Genomic DNA, 21,299 nt, shown 5'->3' on the forward strand with positions numbered 1-21,299 from the left:
GAGTCAATACTTGTAGGAGCACCTTTGGAAGCGATTACAGCTGTGAGTATTTCCGGGTAACCCTCTAATAGCTTTCCACACCTGGATTGTGCAACATTTGCCCGTTATTCTTTTCAAAATTCTTCAAGGTCTGTCAGATTGGTTGTTGATCATTGCTACACAACCATTTAAGACTCAGAAGTATTCAATCCCTTTGACTTTTTACACATTTTGTTGTTTTCCAGCCTGAATTTGAAATGCATTAAACTGAGATGTATTGTCACTGGCCTACACACAATACCCCATCATGTCCAAGTGGAATTATGTTTTTAGAATTGTTTACAAATTCATAAAAATGTTGTGAGTCAATAAGTATTCAACCACTTTGGTATGGCAATGCGAAATAAGTTCAGGTGTAACAACTTGCTTAACAAGTCACATAATAAGATGCATGAACTCATTCTGTGTGCAATAATTGTGTTTCACATGATTTTTGAATGACTACCTCATCTCTGTATCACACACATACAATTAACTGCAAGGTCCCTCAGTCGAGCACTGAATTTCAAACTCAACCACAAAGACCAGGGAGGTTTTCCAATACCTTGCAAAGAAGGGTACCTACTTGTAGATGGGTAAAAATAACAAAAGCAGATATTCAAGATCCCTTTGAGCATGGTGAAGTTGTTAATTACACTTTGGATGGTGTATCAATACACCCAGTCAATACAAAGATACAGGCATCCTTCCTAACACAGTTGCCGGAGAGGAAGGAAACCACTCAGGGATTTCACCATGTTGCCAATGGTGACTTTAAAACAGTTACAGAGTTTAATGCTGTGACACGAGAACTGAGGATGGATCAACAACATTGTAGTTACTCCACAATACTAACTTAATTGACAGAAAAGCCTGTACAGAATACAAATATTCCAAAACATGCATCCTGTATGCAACAAGTCACTAACGCAATACTGAAACTAAACTGAATACAAAGTGTTATGTTTTGGGCAAATCCAATACAACTCATTACAGAGTATAACTCTCCATATTTCAAACAAAGGGGTGTTTGCATCATGTTATGGGTATGCTATTAATATTTAAGGAATTGGGATGTTTTCAGGATAAAAAGAAACAGAACAGAGCTAAGCAAAAATCCTAGAGGAAAACCTGGTTCAGTCTGCTTTCCAACAGACACTGGGAGATTAATTCACCTTTCAGCAGGACAATGACTTAAAACACAAAGCCAAATATATACTGGAGTTGCTTACCAAGAAGACAGTGAATGTTCCTGAGTGGCCGAGTAACAGTTTTGACTTAAATCTGCTTGAAAATATATGGCAAGACTTGAAAATGTCTGTCTAGCAACGATCAACAACCATTGAATATTTTTTTAAATAATAATGTGCAATTATTGTACAATCCCAGTGTGCAAAACTCTCAGAGATCTAGAAACACTCACAGCTGTAATCACTGCCAAAGGGATTCTAACATGACTCATGGGTGTGAATACTTATGGAAACGAGCTATTTCTGTATTTCATTTTCAATACATTTGCTCAAAACGTTTTCACTTTGTCATTATGGGGTACTGTGGGTAGATACGGGTATTGTGTGTAGATGGGTAATCAATTGAATCCGTGTTAAGTTCATGCTGTAACACAACAAAATGTGGAGCAAGTCAATACTAAGTGAATACTTTCTGAAGGCACTGTGCATTTCCCTTTGAAAATGAGCTTTAAGCTATATCAAGCAGCAATTAACTTATAATGTTAAAAGTGGTTAATCACTTCCATAGGAAAGGTATATGGATCCGATAGTAAAAGTCTATAGGTCTTCTCTGCTTTCTATTCTGTCATTAAGTATCTATAATTGTTAGATGTCTTTAATTACAATGATAAAATCAAAATGTTCTCACCATGTGGTTGTATTGCGGAGAACCATCTTGGCTAGATAGTGTTTAGGATTTATCTGCAGTCTTAATGTTTAAGATTTGTTACTGTTCATGTAGGCTATTAATTATGACCAAATAGTGACCAGATAAACCAAAACTCTACATAACGTAGTCGAGTACTGGGATGTTAAATAACAAAGTGGGCCCCATAAAGAAAGCTAACTAAAAGTTCCTCATTTTGAGAAATAGGGTTTGACAGAAAAACATTGGTCTATGAAGATAGTTCAAGATTCTTTGGGTGCCAGAACTAGAACCACTATCTCATCCTATGCATAAACAGTGTTGCTGTCCATGGTGCTGAAATATGATCCCTCAACAATACTGTACATTGATCTACGCATATAGTTCAAGATTCATACTCCCCCTTGGGGTTTGGGTGCAGTAGAGCCTCTATCCCATTCCATGCAAATGTCAGCAGCGCTACTGTCCATGGCACTGAAATCCTATCCCTCAACAAATCATTGGTCCATCTATGCAGATAGTTTAAAAATATTTGTTTTTCCCCTTTGACTTTGAGTGCACTAGAGTTGACTGGAGCCCCTATCCCGTCCCATGCATAGGTAAATGGAACATTATGACATAACTGTGCTTTAGTTGACTGTAACTGGAGTAGAGGGATACAGGGATAGAGGGAAGCATGGTGCCTGTAGCAGACTGATTGAGGTGATGTAACATTAGTACGGGCACTGCACTCCTGGGAAGCAATAAACACACACACACACACACACACACATGCAGACACACAAATACACACACATCGAATGCTCCGCCACCTTACATCAGAAAAGCATTAGGGACGAGCGAAAGCAGATGTGAAGGAGCGAGTTGTATCCCCAATTTGTTATGCTATACCTCTTTCCCTTTCTCTCTCGCTTTCACTCTCTCTCTCTCATTCCTCAGATGCTGTCCCTCTCCCCAGTGACACACACACTCCCCCGCTCTCTCTCTCTCTCTTCTCGCTCTCTCTCCTATTGGGTACCGAGGCAAGCAGATAGCAGAGGAAGGGGGCGGGGGTTGGCTCTGTTGATGTCTTATAGTGGCCTAATTAGAGATACTATTTCAATGAATTGGGAGAAATTTGAATCATTTTGGTATCATGTACACATCATCTTACAGTAACAGCAGCAGGAGGCACAATGTGTAACTAGTCAAATGAGAATGACACCCGGGTGCTGTAATATTACATGGAAGATATTTTGCTTATAGCACATTCATAACACAACATGTATTTTTAACTAAACCATCATCCTTGTTAAATCAAGTGACATTCCCCACATTTCACAAATGTATTACTGTATGTTAGTAAATTAATATGAACTTGGCCTACACCTCTACAGTCTTCTAGTGAATATTGCTTTTCTAAACCAACTTTACAGCCAACCTGTTAATCTACTGAAATCGTATAGTTTATGCAACTGCTGAAAAGTCATTTACTACACTCTATGCACCTTACATTAGGAATCATAGCATAACTGTAGTGTAGACTATTACTCTAACTTCATTGGAATTTGAATGTTCATATTTTATCCATAGATAAAATTACATTCCTTAATCTCCCAGCAGACTCCTCCTCCCCGGTTTTCTCTCCTCCTCTCGCTCACTCCGTTCCTCTACGCTTAGTTCGGTTTGTGTCTCCTCTTTCAAAGGGTGCAAGAATGTGAACTACTCGTCCAACAAAGCATGTTACACTGCAGACATGACTTGTCCGTCGGAAAGCGAGAAAATCGTGATAAACTGCGGGGGGATGCGGCATGAAACCTATCGAAGCACACTAAAAACGTTGCCCGGTACCCGCTTATCTTGGCTTACCGAGTCAGACGCCTTTAGCAACTTCGATTACGACCACAGAAACGACGAGTTCTTCTTCGATCGCCACCCATCCGTCTTTTCATTCATCCTCAACTATTACCGCACAGGTAAATTGCACTGTCCGAAAGATGTGTGCGGCCCGCTGTTCGAAGAGGAGCTGGCATTCTGGGGCATCGATGAGACGGACGTGGAGGCGTGTTGCTGGATGAATTACCGCCAGCACAGGGACGCAGAGGAGGCGTTGGACAGCTTTGAGAATCCCGAACCGGAGTTGGCAGAGGATGACCCAGCGCTACCAGGACATGCATGGGACATGAAAAGACTGTGCTTGCATGAGGACGGAAGGAAAAAGACTTGGTGGGAAATCTGGCAACCCAGAATGTGGGCTCTTTTTGAAGACCCCTATTCCTCAAAATATGCCCGGGTGAGTGACTGTTTTTTTCTTCATTGATTGCTTTAAATGTCATATTTGTCATTTTAACTGTGACAACTAACATCTGAGTTACAATAGGTTGTTGAAAGTTTATAACATTAGCTTTCCATGATCAACCTATATGCATAGTTGTTATGAATAATTAATTATAGATTTTCATTCAAGCGATCATAATCGAGCAGGTGACTTCCTTGACAGTTTGCTTGTGTTAAGTAGCAATATATAGACTCACGGATACAGAATAATTCATTGTGATAGCAAAGGAAAAGTGATATGGCTGCTATTTTAATTTCAGACTGTAGACTATCGGCCAGCCTACGTGTTGATATTATTTCGCTATGAGGGTGCTGCCTAATCAAACAGTTGCCACCGATATTAATCACACATTTTTTTAAATTCTTGATTTCATATTATTATTAGCTACATAATTTAGCCTGCTACAAGAGGTTCCATACCTGCATCCAAGCGAAATGTTTTCTCCGTTTCACTCCCGTATCCTGCCTAACCTACCCAACAATCTCCATTAACCTGTCTAATGATGCGCCTAGGTACGACCTAACCTACCCAACATTCTTCATTAGCCTGTTTTATGATGCGCCTAGATACGACCTAACCTACCCAACATTCTTCATTCGCCTGTTTTATGATGCGCCTAGATACGACCTAACCTACCCAACATTCTTCATTAGCCTGTTTTCTGATGCGCCTAGATACGACCTAACCTACCCAACATTCTCCATTAGCCTGTTTAATGATGCGCCTAGGTACGACCTAAACTACCCAACATTCTCCATTAGCCTGTTTAATGATGCGCCTAGGTACGACCTAACCTACCCAACATTCTTCATTAAGCTGTTTTATGATGCGCCTAAAACCCCAAACAGCAAGCAATGCAGGTGTAGAAGCACGGTGGCTAGGAAAAACTCCCTAGAAAGGCCAAAACCTAGGAAGAAACCTAGAGAGGAACCAGGCTATGTCAGGTGGCCAGTCCTCTTCTCGCTGTGCCGGGTGGAGATTATAACAGAACATGGCCAAGATGTTCAAATGTTCCTAAATGACCAGCATGGTCAAATAATACTAATCACAGGCAGAACAGTTGAAACTGGAACAGCAGCACGGCCAGGTGGGCTGGGGACAGCAAGGAGTCATCATGTCAAGTAGTCCTGAGGCATGGTCCTAGGGCTCAGGTCCTCCGAGAGAGAGAAAGAAAGAGAGAATTAGAGAGAGCATACTTAAATTCACACAGGACACCGGATAGGACAGGAGAAGTACTCCAGATATAACAAACTGACCCTAGCCCCCCGACACATAAACTACTGCAGCATAAATACTGGAGGCTGAGACAGGAGGGGTCAGGAGACACTGTGGCCCCAACCGATGACACCCCCGGACAGGGCCAAACAGGAAGGATACAATAAGCAGCACTAAGGTCTAGGAGCACGAGGACAGATGCAGAGCCTACCACCTTCACAAGTGCAGTCTCAGTGATATGATGGGGTCTAAAACCAGACTGAAACATTTCGTATACATTGTTTGTCTTCAGGAAGGCAGTGAGTTGTTGCGCAACAACCTTTTCTAAAATTTTTGAGAGGAATGGAAGATTTGTTATAGGCCGATAGTTTTTTTATATTTTCTGGGTCAAGGTTTGGCTTTTTCAAGAGAGGCTTTATTACTGCCACTTTTAGTGAGTTTGGTACACATCCGGTGGATAGAGAGCCGTTTATTATGTTCAACATAGGAGGGCCAAGCACAGGAAGCAGCTCTTTCAGTAGTTTAGTTGGAATAGGGTCCAGTATGTAGCTTGAAGGTTTAGAGGCCATGATTATTTTCATCATTGTGTCAAGAGATATAGTGCTAAAACACTTGAGTGTCTCTCTTGATCCTAGGTCCTGGCAGAGCTGTGCAGACTCAGGACAACTGAGCGTTGAAGGAATACGCAAATTTAAAGAGGAGTCTGTAATTTGCTTTCTAATAATCATGATCTTTTCCTCAAATAAGTTCATGAATTTATTCCTGCAGAAGTGAAAGCCATCCTCTCTTGGGGAATGCTGCATTTTAGTTAGCTTTGCGACAGTATCAAAAAGGAATTTCGGATTGTTCTTATTTTCCTCAATTAAGTTGGAAAAATAGGATGATCAAGCAGCAGTAAGGGCTCTTCGATTCTGCACGGTACTGTCTTTCCAAGCTAGTCGGAAGACTTTCAGTTCGGTGTGGCGCCATTTCCGTTCCAATTTTCTGGAAGCTTGCTTCAGAGCTCGGATATTTTCTGTATACCAGGGAGCTAGTTTCTTATGAGATATGTTTTTAGTTTTTATGGGTGCGACTGCATCTAGGGTATTGCGCAAGGTTAAATTGAGTTCCTCATTTAGATGGTTAACTGATTTTTGTCCTCTGGCGTCCTTGGGTAGACAGAGGGAGTCTGGAAGGACATCAAGGAATCTTTGTGTTGTCTGTGAATTTATAGCACAACTTTTGATGTCTTTTGATGTTCCTTGGTTGGGGTCTGAGCAGAATATTTGTTGCAATAAAATGCAAACGTAATAAAATGGTGGTCCGATAGTCCAGGATTATGAGGAAAAACATTAAGATCCACAACATTTATTCCATGGGACAAAACTAGGTCCAGAGTATGACTGTGACAGTGAGTAGGTCTAGAGACATGTTGGACAAAACCCACTGAGTCGATGATGGCTCCGAAAGCCTTTTGGAGTGGGTCTGTGGACTTTTCCATGTGAATATTAAAGTCACCAAAGATTAGAATATTATCTGCTATGACTACAAGGTCCAATAGGAATTCAGGGAACTCAATGAGGAATGCTGTATATGGCCCAGGAGGCCTGTAAACAGTAGCTATAAAAAATGATTGAGTAGGCTGCATAGATTTCATGACTAGAAGCTCAAAAGACGAAAACCCCCCTTTGTTTTTGTAAATTGAAATTTGCTATCGTAAATGTTAGCAACACCTCCGCCTTTCCGGGATGCACGGGGGATATGGTCACTAGTGTAGCCAGGAGGTGAGGCCTCATTTAACAAAGTAAATTCATTAGGCTTAAGCCATGTTTCAGTCTGGCCAATCACATCAAGATTATGATCAGTGATTAGTTCATTGACTATAATTGCCTTTGAAGTAAGGGATCTAACATTAAGTAGCCCTATTTTGGGGGCCAAGGTACAGGACAGCAGAAAGGCTCAGGGTCAGTGGCAGGCAGAGTAGGCAGGCGGGCTCGGAGTCAGGACAGGCAGGGGTCAAAACCAGGAGGGTGAGAAAAGAGAGACTTGAAAAAGCAGGAGAAGAGACACAAAATGCTGGTGGGCTTGAACAAACAAGAGGAACTGGCACAGACAGACCGACAGACAGAAAACACACATGGTGATAAGTGGGGAAGATGGGCGACACCTGGAAGGGGGTGGAGACAAGCACAAGGACAGGTGTAACAGATCAGGGCGTGACATCAGGTTGAGGTTGGGTGATTGTGGAGGCCAGGCCATCTGATGCAGCACTCCATAACTCTCCTTCTTGGTAAAATAGCCCCTACACAGCCGTGTTGGGTCATTGTCCTATTAAAAAACAAATGATAGTCCTACTAAGTGCAAACCAGATGGGATGGCGTATCGCTGCAGAATGCTGTGGTAGCCTTGCTGGTTAAGTGTGTCTTGAATTCTAAATAAATCACATACAGTGTCACCAGCAAAGTACCCCCACATCATCACACCTCCTCCTCCATGCTTCACTGTGGGAACCACACATGAGGAGATCATCTGTTCACCTACTCTGCGTCTCACAAAGACACGGCGGTTGGAACAAACATCTCCCATTTGGACTTATCAGACCAAAGGACAGATTTCCACCACATTGCTCGTGTTTCTTGGCCCAAGCAAGTCTCTTCTTGTTGTAAGTGTCCTTTAGTAGTTGTTTCTTTGCAGCAATTTGACCATGAAGGCGTGATTCACTCAGTCTCCTCTGAACAGTTGATGTTGAGATGTGTAATTTATTTGGGCTGCAATCGGAGTTGCAGTTAATTGTCGATTTCTGAGGCTGGTAATGAACTTATCCTCTGCAGCAGAGGTAACTCTGGGTCTTCCTTTCCTGTGGCGGTCGTCATGAGAGCCAGTTTCATCATAGCGTTTGATGGTTAATGCTACTGCACTTGAAGAAGCTTTCAAAGTTCTTGAAATGTTCCGGATTGACTGACCTTTTTGTCTTAAAGTAATGATGGACTGTCATTTGTCTTTGCTTATTTGAGCTGTTTTTGCCATAATCTAGTCTTTTACCAAATAGGGTTATCTTCTGTATAGCACCCTCTAACTTGTCACAACACAACTGAATAGCTCAAACACATTAAGAAGGAAAGAGATTCCACAAATTAACTTTTAACAAGGCACACCTGTTAATTAAAATGCATTCCAGGTGATTACCTCATGAAGCTGTTTGAGAGAATGCCAAAGCGTGTGCAAAGCTGTCATCAAAGTCAAAGGGTGGCTATTTTGAAGAATCTCAAGTATAAAATATACTTTGATTTGTTTCAAACTTTGTTGGTTACTACATGATTCCTTATGTGTTATTTCATAGTTTTGCTGTCTTCACTATTGTTCGACAATGTAGAAAATAATGAAAAATAAAGAAAAACCCTGGAATGAGTAGGTGCGTCCAAACTTTTGACTGGTACTGTAAGTATACAAATATACATCATTACATGCATTCTCAACAAAACATGCCAACATACAGAACCAAGTAGCACATACGCACACACACACATACACACATACTGCATCTCTCTCTCTAGTACAGTCTAACCTGGCTGTAGAAACGTTGTAGCTGTCCAGGTCCAGTATCTGGTCTCTGCACAGGAAGAGCTCCGTGTCAGGGTTAGATAGATACATTAGTCTGGATTGGGTCACCTGATCTTTTCCTGTGGCTTTAATGTAGTGTAACAGGAAGTGCCTCTCTATTGGGTGCTCTCGCTGATGACGGAGACTACACGAATGGGATCGATTCCCGACCGTCACCCCTAAGACATATGGGTGACATGGTTGAACTTATGGATCTCGTGTGTGTGTTTGTTGACCATGCACTGGTAGACTCAGAGGGTAGTGGATATGTGGCCAGAGCTACACTGATGCACCTAGCATTTCTGACAAATGGATATACAGTAACCTTAACCTTGTCTTGCAGTTGACTGTTATTATATCTATATTCTATCTACGTGCCTCACATGTACATACTACCTCAATCAGCTTGACTAACCGGTGTCTGTATGTAGCCTCTCTAATTTTATAGCCCCGCTACTGTATATAGCCTGTCTTTTTACTGTTGTTTTATTTCTTTACTTACCTATTGTTCAACTAACACCTTTTTTGCACTATTGGTTGGAGCCTGTAAGTAAGCATTTCACTAAGGTGAACACCTGTTGTATTCAGCCTTTCACTGTGAGGTCTACTACACCTGTTGTATTCAGCATTTCACTGTAGGGTCTACTACACCTGTTGTATTCAGCATTTCACTGTAAGGTCTACTACACCTGTTGTATTCAGCATTTCACTGTGAGGTCTACTACACCTGTTGTATTCAGCATTTCACAAAAGGTCTACCTACACCTGTTGTATTCAGCATTTCACTGTAAGGTCTACTACACATGTTGTATTCAGCATTTCACTGTAAGGTCTACCTACACCTGTTGTATTCAGCATTTCACTGTAGGGTCTACACCTGTTGAATTTGGTGCACGTGACAAATACACTGATTTGATATCCAGTTATTATACTGTAATAACTATATTTCAGTAACTAAAACATATACATTGTATGGTAAACTATTCTGTACAACACCATACATCTTTGTTGCATATGTGTGCAACCTAACCTAACCTGCCTGCATCTCATTACACCCTTATCCATCTCCATAGTTGTCTATATTTTACTGATGATGGTCTGTGTGTTAAAGCATGTCAGTCTGTGTTATATAAATCAGAGGGTAGCTTGTTGACTGTATTCATCATACCAGCCAAGATCTATTGGTGGGCTGAACACAGCCTCACCCAGGGCCAACGTTATGGCCGGCCTTAGGGGGCCTGACCCGCCCTACCATACCTCCTTGCCAGTCAAAATAAAATATTTAAATATTGATAATATATTAGACCAAGATGCGTGTTGACAGAAAGATCCATCAATCTCAGATGAAGCATCCGAGTGAGCGAAATTGCCCCCTAAATAAATATGTAGGCTATAGCAGCCACATTTCAGGCTTCAAACATAAAGATATAAAACTGTATTTTTTTGTGAAGAATCAACAATAAGTGGGACACAATCATGAAGTGGAACGACATTTATTGGATAGTTCAAACTTTTTTAACAAATCAAAAACTGAAAAATTGGGCGTGCAAAATTATTAGTATTTTTTTTGTTTACTTCCTGAATTGACTGTCTTCAATTCGAATTGAGCCTAACCCTGTTTTGAACCTCACCCATACCTTTTTCAACACTATTGTGCCCTCCAATCCCAAACTATGATGGCTCTGATATAATCTTATCGCATTGTTCCCTCTCTCAAGCCTCACACATACAGTATGACTGTATGTGGCTGTGTTGGCTATATGTGTTGTTGAGGCAGCGTTTGCATATCAGTTGAGTGTTCAGACCCCCTGATCTCGTGGTTCATTGTTTGCTGTTCTTTTCCACTGTGTTCAGTGTCAGAAAGCAACATTGCTGTCATAAACACAAGTATGACCCAGCGCAGCACCAGAACAGGGTGTATCTAGAAAACACTGACCAGAAAATAAAAAGGTAGCCTGTCAATTGGGTTTATTGGATAAAATGCTTGGTGAAGGGTTTGGGTGACTTAGCCATTTTTCAGTGAGGGACATTGCGTTCATTTTCGGGGACCTCGGGACTTGGAAGCTTGAATTATCAAAGGAGAGAATGAGCAAATGCTATGTTTGGGACAGAAGTGGAGGTTTTCAAATAAAATATAATTGGTGTAGATATCTAAATTGGCGCAGAATCTGAAAGCACTCGTATGTACAATTACACACCCATTATGTACAATAACATCCTTCTGTCCTCGTTTAGCATAGACTGCTTGTGGGCTCTCAATTTTTTTACTGGGTCAGATCCTATTTTGCATAGTCTTATGAGTTTTTTTCATACCATATTTCTGCCCTGAAGCAACTCCACCTCCCACTCCATGCAGTCTGGGTTTGTTGCGACACGTGCTGAAGGTGACTGGGGATTGTTTGAGAGTTAGCGAATCATGGTGAGCCTCCCAGCCAATCATGGTGTGATCTCACTCTTCTCCTCTCCTCACTTCACTGTGATTGGAGGAGGTCCCCAAGGACCCCTGCTCTGATTTCCATGACATCACCATCAACATCATCAAGGGACTCCAGAGCCAAAGACCGGGGAAGTCGAAGGCAATAGGCCCCTGGATTGATGCACCGTAGAACCTTGAATGACCCAACGTACTGGGGAGCCAACTTCCTAGATTCCACGCGTAGAGGCAGATCCCTAATAGACAACCAGGCCATCTGACCTGGACGCAGGAGGGGATTCGGCGGTGATGATGGTTGGGCTGTCATAGAACATGAGCTGAGGACCTCATGAGCGCTGACCGAAACCTCTTCCAGGTCCGGCGGCAACGAGAGATGAGGCGTTGAGCGGACCGAACCGTCACTTCAATCTCCTGATTTGGAAACAGGAGGGGGGTGGGGATGTTGACAACACCTGGAATGGTGACAGGCCAGTGGAGGATCAATGGAGAGTGTTGTGTGCATACTCCACCCAGGGAATGTGCTGGCTCCAAGTGGCGGGGTTGGCGGACACACAGCACCGTAAGGCGGTCTCCAGATCCTGGTTCACCCGCTCAGTTTGACCGTTGGACTGAGGGTGATAACTCGAGGACAGACTGGCTGATTACCCGCAGAAGAGTTCAGAATGCCCTCCAACTTCTGGAGGCAAACTGGGGGCACCGGTCAGAGACTATATCCAGAGGAAGTCTGTGAAAGCCGAAAACATGCTGAATGACTAGTTGAGCATAAAATGAATGAAATGTGCCGAAAAAGTGGTCCACAATGACTAGAATGACCGTGTGTCCCTCTGAGAATGGAAGGCCTGTGATGAAATCCATAGAGAGATGGGGCCAGGGTCGAGAAGGTGTTGGCAGCAGATGAAGAAGCCCCAGAGGCTGCTGACGAGGAGTCTTGTTCCGGGCGTATGTCGGACAGGCAGCCACAAAGGTTTAAGTTTTCGCCTCCGCCGAGGTCCACCAAAACCTCCTCCTCAAAAACTCTAGCGTTCGCTGTCCTCCTCGATGAGAGGTGAGATGTAACGAGTGAGCCCACTTAAGTACCTTGGACCGGGCCCCAAGAGGACCGGGCACCAATAGGAACAAAAAGTCTGTTAAGTGGACAGCCATCTGGAACTGCCTCCCTACCTTGCACCTCCCTCATTACAGTCTCTATACCCCAGGACACCGGCGTGAGGATGAGCATCCTGCGGGTGATGGGTTCAAGCAGCCAATCCTCACTGGAGTTGTGGAACTGGTGAGAAAGGGCATCCGGCTTCACGTTCTTAGACCCCGGACGGTAAGATAACGTGAATCTGAATTGAGTGAAGATGAGAGCCCAACTAGCCTGTTGGGATTGAGGTGTTTAGCCTCCTGGATGTAGGCCAGGTTCTTGTGGTCAGTCCAAACCATAAAGGAATGTTCCGAGCCCTCCAACAGTGCCCCCACTCCTCCAAAGCCAGTTTTACTGCAAGAGGCACTCGATTGCCGACATCATAGTTCCTCTCCACTGGAGTGAGACACCTGGAGAAGAAGGCACAGAGATTAAACTTTTGGTCTTTTGCCGAGCGCTTTGACAGAACTGCTCCCACGCCAACTTCAGAGGCTTCCACCTCTACCATGAAGGGAAGAGAAGGATCCGCATGAACGAGAATGGGTGCAGAAGAAAACTAACGTTTCAGGTCCTGGAACGCCTTCTCAGCAACAGGGGTCCAGCATACATGCCCAGACGAGCCCTTGGTGAGCATTGTCAATGGCGCACTAAAGTTTCTCACAAATCTCCGGGAGAAATTAGCAAAACCAAAAAAACTTGCTTGACCGTGCTGGGTCATGGCCAGTTGACCACTGTTCCTACCTTCTGGGACTACATCAGTACACAGCCCTGAGACACGATGTACCCCAGGAAGGAGATCTGAGGAACGCGAAACTCACACTTTTCGGGTTTCACGAACAAGTGATGAGCCAGGAGTCTTTGGAGAACCTGGAGAACATGTTGGACATGTTCAACCATGGACTTGGAGAAGATGAGGATGTCATCCATGTACACAAACATGAGCTGGTGAAGGAAGTCGCGCAGCACATCATTAACCAGGGCCTGGAAAATGTCTGGAGCATTAGTAAGTCCAAACGGCATGACCCGGTACTCAAAGTCCATTAGGAGTGTTGAAAGCTGTCTTCCATTCATCTCCCTGTCTGATGCGCACCAGATTGTACGCATTCCGTAAATCCAATTTAGAGAAAACCATAGCTCCCTGGAGTCTCTCAAAAGGTGATGACATAAGAGGAAGGGGGTAACGGTTCTTGATGGTAATGTTATTTAAACCCCTATAATCGATACAGGGACATAATCCCCCATCCTTCTTCCCAACAAAGAAAAAAACCCCCTCCTGCAGGTGAAGTAAAATCAGCCGCCATCACCCCCTCAATATAACTGTTCATGGCTGCAGACTTTGGACCTGAGAGAGAATACAGCCCTCTTCTCGGAGGAGTGGTACCGGACAGGAGGAACGATGGCACAATCGTAGGGCCTCTGAGGAGGTAGTTTGCCTTCCACTACGCTATTATTGATACAGTGTGTTCATTCAAAACCTGATTGTAACGATGGCCTTTCACTTTCATTCTGGCTCTTTCCCCTATTTAATCCCCTTTCAAATCTAATGAGACGTTTTTAATCCCATTCTCTCTTTGCAGGTTTGGCCCTCTTTTTCTGTCAGAATATGATCTGGGTCCGGTTTGCCGATAGCAATGGAACTTAGGCTTACGAGTGTTTTAACAATGTATCTTTCCTACAATGGCCAAAGATGTAACATGCATTTCCCAAAACACCACACAGAGAATGGTCACTAAGTGCATCGTTGGGGCATGTGTCGATACTGATAGGATCAAAAGAAAGGGAGTGCTGCTCTCGGATCAGTTTTTTCCAATCAAATCTTTACTTAACATTTGAATTTTTTCACAATATTGATGACAATCAGCTCCTAGAGAGTTATTACCACCTACTGCTGCAAATAGTGGGCAGCAATATGGTTAGAGCTTTGAACTAGTAACCGAAAGGTTACAAGATCGAATCCCCGAGCTGACAAGGTGAAAATCTGCACCTGAACAAGGCAGTTAACACACTATTTCTAGGCAATCACTGAAAATAAGAATGTGTTCTTAACTGACTTGCTTAGTTCAATGAAGGTTAAAAACAAATATTGAGTCTTCTTTATAATGCTAAATCCACTAAATCACAGATTTGGCAGATCATTGCATGATGTTAGGCTACACATCATGAAAAATTACAAGACAGTAGTTTACAAGTAGCAACTCATGAAATGTATTTCAATATGATGGGAAACACCTACAGCCTACTGTTAATATAATTAAATTGTTTGTATCAATTGCAAAGACATTGCCAATTTTGCATTTGTAGTGAACTTCGTTCTGAAGTTATTGGCGGTCACAGAGAGACGGATAAACCATGTGATTCTATGTTTAGTGGAAATATTCTGTAAAAAGTGACGCGTGGTCTGTGGCAGGCATTAGATTACGAGAGTTTCAATTGCAAAGTAAATAATGATGGTTTTGGGAAAACAGTTGGAGATTTAAAGATGCTCCTACAAATTTTGTGGCGATGAACTTAGCCTTAAGATGCTTTAAGATGCATAGCCATGACTCCACAGGAAATGTTTTGCTGCCCTGGAATAGGGTTGTTCATTTAGGAGACACCTCTCAGTACCAAGCAAGTTTCTTAAGGTACACGGCGTGTCATGAGAGGAGTTATGGGAAGGGCATGACTAATGATTAGCCAACTTCCCTTTTCGGTGCCTGCGTTTGGGAAATCCATCGTGTTCGGTCTCAATTTACCTTGACAAAGTATTGTGCCCAGGTCTTCACATCTTGTGTTCGGATCAACCTGGCAATCCCAACCCCTGTATTTAGTGTAGAGACAATATAATTCTCTGTCTGTTGTTGCTATTTTAGTGGATGGATGCATGACATCATGCCAAAGAAGAAAAGTGGACACAACAATCACGCGATTTGCAACTGATTGGGAACTTACTGTAAACAAGCTTTTAAAAAAACTCAGTGTTTTTAACTTATTGTACTATCCTTATAAGTATTATGTTTAACAAAATACTGGATACCAGATGCATTTTGGTGGCTATGGCTCCATGTATTATCCTCCATTGAAGGTCAGCTGTCCTCTTTTCAATAGGCAGTTTATGTAAAGACTTCCAACAGCCTTTTGGGGAGGCACCTGGACCAAACACACCCGCCCACCTCGTCAATTTTATCGCTTCGAGGGAAGAAGCACGGGAAACTTTTACACAGATTTTGTACATGGCTGTGATTGATGGGGCGGTCAGTCGGTAGCAGGTGCAGGTGAAATGTTTTAATGAAACAACAAAACCAAGAACACGACACTAACATAAGGCAGTACGCCAAGATGCAAGAACTACCAACTGGTGAGTGAACCTGGGAGAGTGACATATAAAGGGGAGGAAACGATGAAGGTAAAGGAGTCCAGGTGTGAATCATAATGATTCACAGGTGCACGTAATGATGAGTACCAGGTGTGTTTAATGATGAATCCCAGGACTGGTGGTTAGTACCCTGGCGACATCGTACGCCAGAGGGGAGGAGCAGGAGTACACATGACAATGGCCTTCTTTCCCACCTCCTTGAACTCCCCCAGCTCTGGGGTATCGAAGGAAAGCATCACCCCCTCCTCCTCCTCAAATGCCCCCGCCACAGCACTAACATTCAGCGCAGTGAACACATAATCCAGACCCTCCGTCCACCGATCAGAATTGTAAGTATCAGTCACATACTGCCGATGAAGCACTGGCAAGGAATCGTAGACCTCAGCTACGACCTTCCTGAGTAGTTGTGTCTCCCAGCTCCTCCAACGATCTGCTCAGATGACCCAGCTTAGTACACCCCACACCTAACAGGCATGAACATAGGCTGGCTGAACCCATAGCATGGGACTGGATGGCAGTATTATAAAAAATATGTTCTTCAAAAAGCCAAATCCCTGGTGGCATGCCGGCCTTACAGGACATGACGAAAACTCTCCAAGCCTGCATAACAGACTCATAAAATGAAGTCAGGCCAGACAAATCACCCCCTCTAGCTTTAAGAGGAAAATATGCTTGTCTAAGCCCAAACAGCTCATTCTCCTCATTCATGTGTGTCGACCAAGCTAGAACCGTCACGGTACAACAGTCTCTGGGCTGCTTGAAGCCGGATAACCATGATCCTGGATAAATGTCTACTAGGCCTTGCTCACCCTTGTGCAGTGGCAGGTAGAGGGCTGCAGCTTTAATCCAATGTTGTCCAGACCAGAGGAAATTGACAAGGGTCCTCTGAAGCTCTTGTATCAGACTGTGGCTGTAAAATCATTAGTCTGTGCCACAGGGTAGAGGCGGCTAGGTTATTGGTTATCAGCACCCTTCCCCTATAAGACCACGGGGGCAGTACCCATTTCCACCTTGACAATCTGACACACACTTTCTCCACTACACCCTCACAGTGATTTTTTTTAAAAACATTGGAACCTAGAAAAAAATTAAGTTTTCATCCCATCTCTGCCTCACTGAATCCGCCCTGGTAACCGTGGAGCGGACCCCTTCTGAAACTGACTTGCCCATAGCGATTCACTCTTTTCCCAATTGACTCTCGCTGAGGAGGCCCCCTCATACACCTTTAGAACGTCACCCTTCATTATCCCTGACACAGAGGAACCAGTAAGCCTCGCTCTTAAAACTTCTTTGGGCTGAGATCCCGCTAACGGGATCGATATGACAACAGCCAGTGAAAGTGCAGGGCGCCAAGTTCTAACAACAGAAATCTCAGAATTAAAATTCCTCAAACATACAAGTATCTTATACCATCTTTTACCGGGCAGAAGGACACAAAATTACCAAAAGTCCTGCAGTACAGACAGCTCCTTGTGCTGATCCGGTGTGGCTTTTCCGCTGGCGACAGCCCAGCCCTGCCTAGTAGCATGGGCTTGGGAAACAGTGCTTCAGCCCTCCTCGGTGACTCTCAAGGAAGGTCGGGAAATCTCTGGTGCTCTCGGCCACGGACCTTCAGGGACTTCCGGGATGACTCGGAGGCGAGATGGAATCCCTGGGGTTATGAGTGAAATCGAATTTCCTCTCCATCCATCGTTCCTGCAATTGGCCATCGATGTGGATGGTCAAATCGATGAGGGAGTCAAAATCTGTGGGTAACTCCGCAAGCTCGTCCTTAACCTTCTCTGAGACGCCGTGCAGGAACATGTCAAACAGTGCTTCTGGGTTCCACACACTCTCTGCTGCCAATGCATGGAAATCCAGCTGGCTACAGTGCGGGCGTCCTGTTGGAGCTGGATTAGCTTCCGGGCAGCTTCTCTCCTGGAGAACGGGGCATCAAAGACCTTCCTCACCTCTCCCACGAACCCCTCCAGGCTCACGCATATGTCCGGCTGCTGTTCCCATATGGCGGTAGCCCAGGTGAGAGCCCTTCCAGACATCAGCGTGATGAGGTAGGCTATTTTGGAGCGATCCGAGGGGACGGAGGCTGAAGTTCGAAAATGAAGGCACACTGAGCTAAAAACATGCCACAGTTTCTCGGCTCTCCATTAAAGCGTTCCGGAGGAGGTAACCGGGGCTCCCGGGATGGAGGAATGGCTGGTGGGGCGGCGCAGCTAACCGCCGAGTTGCTGAGGGGCATGGCAGGCTGCACCCCAGACGACCCACGAAATTGCTCCAGCTGTAACGGCTGTCGTGGGTTGAAGAAGGACCAAGGTGCAGCGTCGTACATGTTCATCTTTTATTATGAATTGAACGCTGAATGGAAAAACAACAAAAGAGAATGAACGAAACCGAAACAGTTCTGTCTGGTACAGAATACAAAAACAGAAAACAACTACCCACAAACACAGGTGGGAACAGGCTACCTAAGTATGGTTCTCAATCAGGGACAACGATTGACAGCTGCCTCTGATTGGGACAAGGCCAAACACATAGAAAAACAACACACAAAACACAACACACAAAACATAGAATGCCCACCCCAACTCACGCCCTGACCAAACCAAAATAGAGACATAAAAAATGAACTAAGGTCAGGACGTGACACCAGCAGCATGACCAACGCCCGGTCATGGCGCTCAGCCAACGTTTGGACCCCCTCCATCAGCTCACGAAGCAATTCCTCATGCCTACCAATGTAGGCTCCTTGGGAGGACATGGTGTTGTGCAGCTGGTCCTGGTCTGCTGGGTCAGTCATGGCCAGTTTGTACTATCAGGTATGAAGGTAAGACCCAGATGTAGTACATCTGTACATTTGGACTGGTATAAGGTTTGTGAGTGAGTATGCATGGTTTGACTATGCTTGACGTTCGGTTCCGCTGTACTGTAGCTCTCTGTGGCACTACAAGAGTCAAGCTGGAGCCCTGCTCATTCCAATGGAAAATTACATTAGTGGGGACGGTGCGACACTAGAACAATTCCTGTGTGACCATCTGCTAGCTCACGATGGTTCCAACACGTAAGTCGCTGTAGAGGAAAGAGCGAGCAAGCAAACAAAAAATGTCATATTGTGTCATATTGAAGGGTTATTAAAATGTCCCAGGAAGGATTTAAATTGTACAGCCCCATATGGACCACCTTTTTAACACAATGGGCTAATCAGGGTCATACAGAATGATTCTTGGCAGTTTTAAACAAATCTTCTTTGAAACAAAAGTATACACCTCACACACATTATGAGCTTTAAAAAAAGACACCTGTACCATGTCAGATATAGAGTTGAGGTGTAGTCAATGTTGAGTTTGCATCCCAATACTAAGCTTTATTCATCACAGAAGACTGAAATATAACAAATCTGTTTGATATAAAAACACAGGATTTTCATCATAAAAAAAAACTTTGTTAATGATGAAATAGTGAAAAATATGAATAACATTCCACATGAGGCCGAAGATGGGGCTTTAGATCATCGGATGCAGGAAAGGGGCTACAGGGTTCATGGTCCTCACACAATTCTGAGTGTTCTCACAACGTAGGCACTAGGATTACGAGGACATTTTTATTCACCTGGAGATTTGCCTATTTTGAACTCTTCGTTGGCTTTTGGCCGGTGAAGGTTGGGGTGGCGAGTGAGTGGGCTGATTCTGGTTAGATCTCTGAAATGTAACAGGTGGCTCATAAACCGCGGGAATCTGCAATTCATCTGTGTGCTCAGTGTCTTTTCTGACAGACACTCAGTCATCCAAGGTAATAGAACAGTGACAGCTTTGCAAAAATAGCTTTCAGACGATGTAAGCAGGGGAACGGGGGGAGGGGCAGGGGGACGGGGGGAGAGACGAGGTGGGTTGGGAGAAGAGAGGTGGAGGATGAAGGGATGAAGAGGGCAAGGGGGGCTGTGTCATAAGGACAAACTATGCATATTACGCTCCAAACTCATTTGCTTGTTATGTTGGACTCCACAGTAAAAAATGAAATGGACATGTGCCGTGTTAATCATTGAGTACGATTTGTGTGTGTGTCATTTAACAACATAGTAGAGACTAGCATGTGATTTATTAGTAACATCCTGTGGCTACCATCCAGTCTACTTCTCTCTACTCATGTCCTTGGTGTGTGTCATTTAACAACATAGTAGAGACTAGCATGTGATTTATTAGTAACATCCTGTGGCTACCATCCAGTCTACTTCTCTCTACTCATGTCCTTGGTGTGTGTCATTTAACAACATAGTAGAGACTAGCATGTGAGAGGACTGATTTATTAGTAACATCCTGTGGCTACCATCCAGTCTACTTCTCTCTACTCATGTCCTTGGTGTGTGTCTCCAGTGTACAGTACATATACAGTACACGTGCACACACACGTGTAGGTTACACACTCACACACTCGTGTAAACACACACACATGTAACACACACACACGTATTCTTAAGCCCAAACACAATATTTTGAAACACACAAACTCACGTGCGTATGCCAGTCGCCACTCACACACACACGCATCTCAATCACACCCCACGTTGAGTGACCCCTGCCTGAGTCTCGCTCCACTGCTGGGTCTTCTTCCTCTCCCCCTCTTCGGTCTCATCTACCTGGGGTGCTGACTTTGCCAGTGCTCCTTCCTCCACACTTCCTCCTGTATATACAGTATATCTGGCGCTGCTTTGCCCTGCGTTTTCCCTCATTTCCCCCCAGGTAGCTGTCACCAGATCCCTCCTTACCACCAAGGTAAGAGGCAGGGGTGGTGGGGGTGTGACTGGCAGCAGAGGAGTGGCTGGCAGCAGAGGGGTCCCTGTCTACCACTTGAATGGAACCCAATGGGAACTGTTGTTCTGCTTACTACAGTGTTTTATCAACACAACAAATGTGTGCCTTCCAGTTAATGCACACTAATAATACAGTATCTAAACACAGCGAAAAAAGAAACGTCCTCTCACTGCCAACTGCGTTTATTTTCAGCAAATTTAACATGTGCAAATATTTGTTTTCAACATAAGATTCAACAACTGAGACCTCACAAGTTCCGGAAATGGAATAATGTGTCCCTGAACAAAGGAGGGGGTCAAAATCAAAAGTAACAGTCAGTATCTGGTGTGGCCACAAGCTGCATTAAGTACTGCAGTGCATCTCCTCCTCATGGACTGCACCAGATGTGCCAGTTCTTGCTGTGAGATGTTACCCCACTCTTCCACCAAGGCACCTGCAAGTTCCCAGACATTTCTGGGGGGAATGGGGGGCCAAATTTGATCCCGCTCCAGACCACAGGTATTGGTGTAATGCTCATTCCTTCGATGATAAATGCAAATCTGACCATCACCCCTGGTGAGACAAAACCGGACTGTTAT

At 44.1% G+C, this 21,299-nt stretch overlaps 1 protein-coding gene across 1 annotated transcript in view; it reads left to right on the forward strand.

The window, feature by feature from the left end:
* The first annotated feature begins 3,530 nt into the window (after positions 1-3,530).
* Positions 3,531-21,299, forward strand: part of LOC110498792 (voltage-gated potassium channel KCNC1) — a 37,342-nt gene continuing 19,573 nt past the window's right edge. The window contains exon 1 of the mRNA XM_090211991.1: positions 3,531-4,165. Within this exon, the coding sequence (XP_090068117.1) occupies positions 3,629-4,165 (537 nt within the window). The 5' untranslated portion in view covers positions 3,531-3,628. The remainder of the gene's footprint in view (positions 4,166-21,299) is intronic.

Source organism: Oncorhynchus mykiss, chromosome 20 (genome assembly GCF_057628025.1).
Source record: "Oncorhynchus mykiss isolate SJ-2025 chromosome 20, ASM5762802v1, whole genome shotgun sequence".
NCBI classification, from domain to species: domain Eukaryota; kingdom Metazoa; phylum Chordata; class Actinopteri; order Salmoniformes; family Salmonidae; genus Oncorhynchus; species Oncorhynchus mykiss.